The sequence below is a fragment of the Neophocaena asiaeorientalis genome, unplaced genomic scaffold (assembly GCF_003031525.2).
Source record: "Neophocaena asiaeorientalis asiaeorientalis breed wild unplaced genomic scaffold, Neophocaena_asiaeorientalis_V1.1 scaffold31, whole genome shotgun sequence".
In the NCBI taxonomy this organism is placed as follows: Eukaryota; Metazoa; Chordata; class Mammalia; order Artiodactyla; family Phocoenidae; genus Neophocaena; species Neophocaena asiaeorientalis.
Genome location: NW_020175320.1, coordinates 1,300,231 through 1,309,194, shown reverse-complemented (window position 1 = coordinate 1,309,194; position 8,964 = coordinate 1,300,231). Strand labels below are relative to the sequence as shown.

Sequence of the window (8,964 nt, the reverse complement as noted above, 5' to 3'; positions counted from 1 at the left end):
CAGGGGCGAGCCCTAATTTCCAAGGAAGGGGACCGCCGCCTCTAGGCTGCCCCGTTCGGCAGCAAACCGGGCTGGGCGATGCCTCCTCTTGCGTCCCGAGCCTCCCCGCCTGCGCCCCGCCCGAGCAGGGCGCCGCCACGCGTGACGGTGCGCGCGCGACAGAACCTCCCGTCCCTGCGCCTGCTCCCTACGTGGGGGACGTGCAGAGAGATGCCGGGCTGTGGGGGATTTCGCGGCGTCGCCCGCCCCCTTTCCGGCACGGGGAGGAGCAGCCACCGAGCCCCCCCGGCCCTGGCCCGGCCGCGACCGCCCGGCGCTGCAGAGGCGCGCGGCAGCCAATGGGCGCCGAGGAGGTGGGCCGGCTGGAGGCTGTCACCCTCGCGGGGACGGGAGCGCGGAGACTGGGAGCGCGCGAGCCGCCGCCGCGCCCCAGGTCGTGGGGGAGGAGCGGCCGGAGGAGGAGGAGGAGGAGGAGCCGCGGAGCTGCAGCCCGAGGACCACTGCTCACCCAGGCTGCGGAGGACAGACGCCCGCCCCAAGCCTGCCGCCCCGCGCCCCCGACCGCCAGCATGATCGCCGCGCAGCTCCTGGCTTATTACTTCACCGAACTGAAGGATGACCAAGTCAAAAAGGTGAGCCCCCGCCGGCGCCGCCGCCCGGCGCTCTGCCCGCAACGTTGCATTCCGGTATCCGCTCGCCGCCGCAGCCGCCTCCATCCTCCCGCGCCCAGCCTCCCCCAGGCCAGCATTGGTTGGACCGCAGGGCGGTGGGGAAGGCTTCGCCCTTTGATTCTTCCCGGGATCGTATGCTGCGTGTGTGTGTGTGTGTGTGTGTGTGTGTGTGTTGGGAGGTGGGGGGGAGACCCCCGAGACTGGGCTGCCTGCTGCAGTGTCCTTGAAACGGGATGTGGATGTCAAATGGGCCTCCGGGCCGTGCAGGGAGGGTGACCGTGTGGCAACTGGTGGGTTGGTCCACAGGGCCTGTTTGGTACGGTCCAAGCGCCATGGGCGGAGGAGTGATCACAGAGATGCTGGGGAAGTGAGCGCGCAGCAGGCGGGGGTGCTGGCTGGAGGCCATGCATCCCATATTTGGGGTTCCCGGTGGAGCGCGTCGGGTGCCCGGAAAAGCTGTCACCCCGGCTCTCCCAGTTGTTGCGGCTGCTCCTTAATCTGAAGACTGGGCGACCGGCACGGCTTCCTGGAACAAGGAGAAGCGTGGAGGCCACCGGAAACTTTGCTCATAGGCCTCAGGTCTGGAGCGGCATGTCTGAATGGAATTTTTTTATCCCTCTCCGTGACCGCTCTGCTCTCTTAAGCTGTAATTTCCAGCCAAGCCCAGGGAGCTCAAATAAGAGACTGGTCTTTTGAGTCGGATGGAGGCCTTGACATGTATGCTTGTGGCATGTGTGTACTTGCACAAGGACACATTTCCCTACCCTGAGGTATTGCTGCCTTTAACTTACGGCTAACGTAAAATCCTGTCTGCTGGCAGGTGTTAAAGGTGTATCTCTCCCTTATACCAGCTTTGGCGTCAAGTTTTTGAGAAACAGCCTAAGCTGTAGGGAAAGACGCCCATTTTATCATTGCCACGCCTGACAGATCTCCTGACCCACCCACACCCAGAATGGGTGACATTATTGCTGGGATAAGCTGGGGTGGACAGCAAAGTCAACCTGACTTTGGAGTTCAAACAAAGGAGATGTACCTACAGGTGAGAGGCAGGAGCCACAGGTCTGCAGCCACAGGATGTTCAGTGCTCTTCTTAACCACCCAAGACAGCCCCGTCCTCTGGCACAACAGGAAATGGGCCTGCTAAGGGCAGTGACCTCATCAAGGTCACCCGAGGAGTTAGAGGGAGAGCCAGGGCGGGACCCAGGTCTCCGCCTCCCTCCACTGGGAACTTGACTGAGGCTCCTCCTGGAAGTCAGCTGAGGGGGAGGTGCTGAGACAAAGGCATTGGGGATGCTGCTTGGATCCTGGGTCCTGTGCTGAGTGGGGACCAGAGTTGGGTAGTTAGGAGACGGGCCTGGGAATCTGCCACGGTCCCTCATGGCTACAAGTGGCAGTGACTAGAGAGTTGTCAAACCGTGGGACTCATGCTCACTCCCGTGGAGCACCCTGGAGCCTCCTTCTGACCACTGAGCTTGGGGAGCTCTGCACGTCAACATGTGCATTTCACCAGTTTTCTTCGGTGGTGTTGTGTATCCTTGATGTTCTTCCCATTTCACAGTGGGGGATTTAAGGCATAGATGAGTTCACTGCCCTCTCCCTGCACACGGTGCCCTCTGTAGCTCAAGACAGCAGATCAATGAGGTGGGGACCCGAATGACCTTGTAAGCCTCCAGCATCCACAGCCACCAACGTCTGTGTGGCCACCAGGGGCCATGCTGGGTTGAGGTTTGGACTGCCCTCAGTGGGACCTATTTTATCAGGCACGCAGTATCTTGTGTGGCCCCGGAGCCCTCCACTCTCGTGGTGGCCTGATTCACGCTCTATCCACCAGGCTCCTGTAGGCATCTGACTGTGTGACTTCTGAATCAATTGATCCTCAAGTCCCTCCTCTGAGACCAGCATTCTGAAATTCCCTCCCCGCCCTCCTCTGGCGTCAGAACCTTGCTGGAGGTGGGTCTTGAGGCCAGAGCTTCCACCAGATAATATTATTGGTCAAGGAGAGTCTTGAAAACAGGCTGGCTTTCTTGCACCTCATGGAGGAGTTCTCAGGCTGCTTTCTATGGGGGGAGTATGTGGATTCCTGCCAGGGGGTCACCTCGGCCTTTGTGATGGGCTGTGTGACTCTGCCATCCGTGATTGTGGTTCTCTGGAAGCTTCCTGGGCCTCCTGAGCACATAGTGGGCACTTGTTCTGATGGCCTAGTCAGTTTTCCCGGCCCCTACTCGAGCAGATCCTGGGAGACTCCATGTGCTTTCCTGGGACTCAGGACTTTTTAGAGACCAGCTTTTCCTACTTAGCACTTACCCTGGGACTCCAAGGTACGTCCTCCACTTGCAGGACTCCAAGCCCTGTTCCTCCTGCGGGAACTGGACCCTACCTGCAACCTGATGAGGACCCAGTGCAGACAGCCCCCACCCCGCCGCACCTGCCAGTGTGGGCAGCCATGGTGATTCAGCCCTCCAGCCCTAGGTGGCCTCTGGAACTCTGGAGACAGCGCTGGCATCCCACACTAATCCTCATCCATCTACTTGCCCTCTGGCCTGGGTGTAGAGGGAAGATGGGGATGGTGCCAGGGAAGGTTTGTGGGATTGCTCAGGATACAAAAGTGATCATGAAGGGGTATCATTTCTCCTCCCATTGCCTATGAGACACATCAGTAATTCAGCCTCATAAATATATCCTGGGTTGAAACAGGCCAAGCATCTGGCTTCCCAGCCTGGAGTCCCATCTTCCAGACTGCATCTGCATAGTGTTGGATGATGTGGTGCGGTGAAAAGGGTGTCGTGGCATTAGACTGAAGTTAGGTATAAAACATAGATTTCCCTTTTACTCTTCTAGTGCTTTTAGGAGGAAAAGGATGCACATGTGTGCTTGTGAAAGGTTCCGTTCATCAGAATACCAGACATCTGTTAATTCTGCAGCTAGAGCCTGGGTCTTTTTCTTTTTTTTTTAATTATTTATTTTATTTATTTTTGGCTGTGTTGGGTCTTTGTTGCTGCACGCAGGCTTTCTCTAATTATGTCGATGGGCTTCTCATTGTGGTGGCTTCTCTTGTTGCGGAGCTTGGGCTCTAGGCATGCAGGCTTCAGTAGTGGTGGTGCATGGGCTCAGTAGCTGTGGCTCGCGGGCTCTAGAGCGCAGGCTCAGTAGTTGTAGAGCCTGGGTCTTTTGACCTCCAAGTAACTTTTACTTTTAACTTTTACATGCCTCTCATCTTGCCTGCTTCGTCCACTTGGGTTAGCCATTAAGAGCTCGAAGGACGGTAAAGGATTACGTAGTGCTCTGTTCCTTTAGGAAAGGAAGATGGGTCCAGCAAGGTCAGAACTTGGCCTCTAAAGAAAAACTAGACGTCCTTTCCTTCAGGGTTGACAGATGGTGAGCAAATGCCAGTGGATTTTCTCTGGGAGGGATCCCCATGACCCTAAGGAATCCCCGTAAGCAGGTGGGCAACAGGTGTGATTTGTCCAATGGCTGAACCCAGAGTCCTCGAGTGGTTGGCTCAGGAAGGCAGAGGAGAGTATGCTTAGCAGTTAGAAGGCTACCAAGTTCTTTTTCCTTGGAGCCCATGTATTCCAGCGGCAAAAGCAAGCATTTAAAAAATGCCCATTTCCTTACTGCTCGGGGGTGAGAGAGATGAGAGTTAGAAAATTATGAAAACTATCGCATGCACCTTTTGATCTGGTGTTATACAAGCATCCAATAAGAGCCTCACTCCCTGGGGAATCTTCATTTCATAATCCCTGTCCCCTCTACCTTGGATGTTCCTTGGAGTTCTCCCCCTAAGAAAATGCCCAGGACTTCATTTTGTTTGATAATTTGGGATTGTCGTGAGGGAATAAACTGGGAAAGTGGGTGGGTATGCAGGACTTTCACATCTGGCCGTGCTGCGCTGTCCTCCCACACTCCTCCTGTTTTCTGGAGAAAAGACTGATTTGTCTCCATGTGTGTCTGCAGTCAGGGGTTCCTGCCTGATAGAATTAGCCCCTGGAGTCAGCGCTGAACATGCCTGAGGAGGCCCTGGAGGAGATGCTGGATAGAGAGGCATCCATACAGCTCCGTGTCCAGGAAGCAGTCGTGGCTAGACTGCAGGCACCTGCTTATTGATTTGAGGCCCTTTAGAATCAAATCCGATCATGGGAACTCAGTCATTTCTTCAGAAAATGTTTGAGTCCTTTATTATGTGCAGAGTATTGTGCTAGGATGGGGTGACAGCTATAAACCTGGTAGAAATAGTCCCTATTCTTATGGAGTATAAATAATTATTTGCTGTCTTATGGTAAGTGCAAAACAGAGAATGCTATGAGAGCTATAGGGGCCAGTGGTCAGATCTTGGGTGGGATATCACTAGCCTAAGAGTTGCTTAAAGCCAGGCTGTAAGGAATTCCCTTGTGGTCCAGTGGTCAGGACTTGGCACTTTCACTGCCAAGGGCCTGGGTTTGATCCCTGGTTGGGGAACTAAGATCCCACAAGCTGTGCAGCACGGCTAAAAAAAAAAAAAGAAAAAAAATCAGGCTCTAAATGTACAAATGGAAATATTATACTTAGAAACTTCGTAAGGGAGAGTCAAATAGATAGTTACCAAAATTTAGCTTTGCTTTCTCTCTTTTTTTTTTGTTTGTCTTTATAAATTTATTTTTATTTATATTATTTAGTTTTGGCTGCATTAGGTCTTCGTTGCTGCACTCGGGCTTTCTCTAGTTGCGGCGAGCGGGGGCTACTCTTCGTTGTGGGGCACAGCCTTCTCATTTCAGTGGCTTCTCTTGTTGCGGAGTACAGGCTCTTGGCACGTGGGCTTCAGTAGTTGTGGCACACGGGCTTAGTTGCTCCGCAGCATGTGGGATCTTCCCGTACCAGGGCTTGAACCTGTATCCCCTGCACTGGCATGGCGGATTCTTAACCACTGCGCCACCAGGGAAGTCCCTTGCTTTCTCTCTTTTTTAATGGGTTGTTGTCGCTGAGCATCCCAAGACACCTTCTGGGTGCCATATCAGATATCAGTTGTGTGTGTAGCTATATGTGTGCGTTTATGTATATATGTCTGTCTATACCTAACAATACACATAGACACACTAACATGCATGTGTGTATGTGTATGCTTTCATCTGATCTTTCAGAAACCTGAGTGATGATGTCATGATAGGAAGTATTATTCCTGAGCTCCCAGGGCAGCTCCCTCCCCCTCACAGCTCCTCCCCTGGACATCCTGCTGCCTTGTGTACAGTGGACAGAAGGCAGAGATTTTATTCCCCATTTAGAAACAGGGACTGACTGGAGGCCCAGAGGAGATGAGTGACTCTCAAGGTCTTAGAAAATCTGGAATGGGATCCATAGGGCCATTCTTGCTCCCCCCGCTTCTTTCCTTTAGGAGAAAAACCCATCTTTGTTGATTTGAACAATTTAACTTAGAATCTGTATTTTAATTCTCTCCCCCACAAATCAATACATATGAGTTAATTTTTTATTATGAAATATTCGGGGTGCGTAAAAAATATTGAAGTTAACGTAACAAACACTTGTGTGTCCACTCCTCAGCTTGCGAGGTAACAGACACAATTACAATGATATTACAGACACGACTAAAACCCCTTCTATGCCCGTCTTCAAGTCACATTCATTTCTCCTCCCCGAGGTGATCTCTGTCCTGAGTTTGGTGTTTTATCATTTCCTGCATGTTTTAATATTTTTATTACATATCATGTATCTATGAAGAGTATGTAGTGTTACTTTATATGGCTTTAACCTTTTGTAAATGGTGTTATCCTGTTTGTATCCTTCTGCAACTTGCTTTTTTTTAAGCTCAACATTGTATATTTGACATTCTTCCATGTTGATCTGTATACCTCTGTTTCATCAATTTAAACTGCCGTGTGCCCTTACATTGTGTGAATACACCAAACTAATTTATCTGTTCTTTTGGTAGGCCTTTGAGTTTCTGATTTTTCAAATTACAGACAGTGCCCCCATGATCCTTCTGTACACACGTAAGTTGCTCTAGGCTGTGTTTCTAGGGCTGAAATCGCTCAGTGGAGGAGTGAGTGCATCTTCCCACTTTTAAGATTTTGCCAAATTGCCTCCGTGGTCATGTCAGCTCCCAGTCCAGTCAGAAGTTCGTACAGGTTCATATGGTTCCACAGCCAGCCCTTGGTTACAGTAAAACCTTAAAATTTTTTAATAGGTAATTTTGAAAGAAACTGTTTCTTCCCAGCCATTTCCATTCACATACAACATTTGAGCTTGGCTTAAAATTAGCCATTTCCTAGTTTACCTTATGAAGGGGAGCCCTTGCTGCCCAGTGTTACTGAGTGAGGTTGACAGCTCACTGTGAGCAGTGCCCACCCCATTGGCTGTCAGCACAGTGCCCAGGTGGCGGCGGGGTAGGGCGTACAGAGAGAGGCTCGTGAAGGCTGTGTCCCCTCGTGCTCTAGCATGAATTCGTTAAACTTTTCTGGGAATTAAAACAAACAAGTGTGCTTTTGCCTGCATGCACTCTCTTCCTGGGTGGATCTGACTGGGGCAGGGCTGGCTTATCTGTCCCCTAAACATTTCTCTATTACAGAAAGCTCATGCCGGCAGCCTCTCTCAGACTATCTTCCGTAAAAGGAGCGGGTGGCTGTGCGCCACCTGCCCCCCCAACCAAGGCACACTGCAGTGTGAGGTCTGCAGCCCAGCCCTTTGCAAATGCAGTCCCTGGGGAGGCAGAAAATGTCAGATCACGTTCATCTGATTGCATGCTTGGTTACAGGCTCTCAGACGCCGAGGCCTTGAGGGGGCCTTGGAGGGAAGGGTACACTGAATGCCTGCTAGGGGCCTCTCTTTCTTAAAATGGGTCTTATTTAATCATCAATAGTAACAGTACTAATCGAAGCCAACATATATAATGCCTGTCACATTTGCTGCACCAAGGGCATTACATCCTCACAGGTCCCCTGTGAGGTGGGTACCCTTATGACCGCCACTTTTGGATGAGGACTCTGAGGCTCAGGTATAAACAGAAGAGCCAGCATTCAGACGCATTAAGTCTTCTGGCAGAGCCCCTGCTTTTTTTTTTTTTTAATTGAGATATAAGTCACATACCATAAAACTTAGCATTAAAAAAATTTTTTTTAAATAAATTCATTTATTTTATCTTTGGCTGCATTGGGTCTTCGTTGCTGCACACGGGCTTTCTCTAGTTGTGGTGAGTGGAGGCTACTCTTCGTTCTGGTGCGTGGGCTTCTCATTGCGGTGGCTTCTCTTATTGCGGAGCACGGGCTCTAGGCGCATGGGCTTCAGTAGTTGTGGCATGCGGGCTCAGTAGTTGTGGCTCACGGGCTCTAGAGCGCAGGCTCAGTAGCTGTGGCGCACGGGCTTAGTTGCTCTGTGGCATGTGGGATCTTCCCGGACCAGGGCTCTAGCCCGTGTCCCCTGCATTGGCAGGCAGATTCTTAACCACTGTGCCACCAGGGAAGCCCAACTTACCATTTTACAGAGTGCAAGTCTGTGGTGTCTAGTACGTTCACAAGGTTGTGCAAACGTCACCACCATCTATTTCCAGAACGTTTTCATCACCCCCAAAAGAAACCCCATACCCATTAAGCAGTCACTCCCCATTGCTCCCTCCACCCTGATATCTACTTTCTTTTTTTTAATGGATTTGCTTCTTCTGGACGTTTCATATGAATGGAATTATATAATGTTTGACCTTTGTGTCTGGTTTCTTTCACTTAGCATGTTTTCAAGGTTCATTCATACTATAGCATGTTTGAGTACTTCAGTTCTTTTTATTACTGAATAATATTGAGTTGTTTCTGTATACCACATTTTGTTTATGCACTTGTTAGTTGAGGGACATTTGGGTTGTTTCCACTTTGTGGCTGTTATGATAATGCTGATGTGAACGGTTTTCCCTGTGTGGACATACGCTTTCATTTCTCTTGGGTATGTGTGTAGGAGTGGAATTGCTGGGAGAGCCCCTGCTTCTGTCCACCTGAGGAAGGCATCATCTCCATTTAGAAATGAGGACACTGAGGTCCCCACGTAGTGAAGTGACTTGCTGACCATACAGCTCATGAGTGATAGGGACAGAAACACTACCAGGTCCCCTGACTCAGAAACCCATGTTCTTTCTACCATAACACATCCAACTCTGATTTTGCTGTTGAGGGAAACAGATTCAAGGAAGGAAAGAGGCGGGGCCAGGGCAGAGCTGGGCACGAGACCCTGCATACTCCCCTGATTCCCATTCCCCATCCTCCCCTTCCTCCCCATCCTCCCCTTCCTCCCCTTCCTCCCCTTCCTCCCCTTCCTCCCCTTC

At 51.1% G+C, this 8,964-nt stretch overlaps 1 protein-coding gene across 1 annotated transcript in view; it reads left to right on the top strand.

Moving 5' to 3' along the window:
• The first annotated feature begins 415 nt into the window (after positions 1 to 415).
• HK1 (hexokinase 1) overlaps positions 416 to 8,964 on the top strand; it is a 72,498-nt gene continuing 63,949 nt past the window's right edge. The window contains exon 1 of the mRNA XM_024765494.1: positions 416 to 632. Coding sequence (XP_024621262.1) covers positions 570 to 632 — 63 coding nt within the window. The 5' untranslated portion in view covers positions 416 to 569. The remainder of the gene's footprint in view (positions 633 to 8,964) is intronic.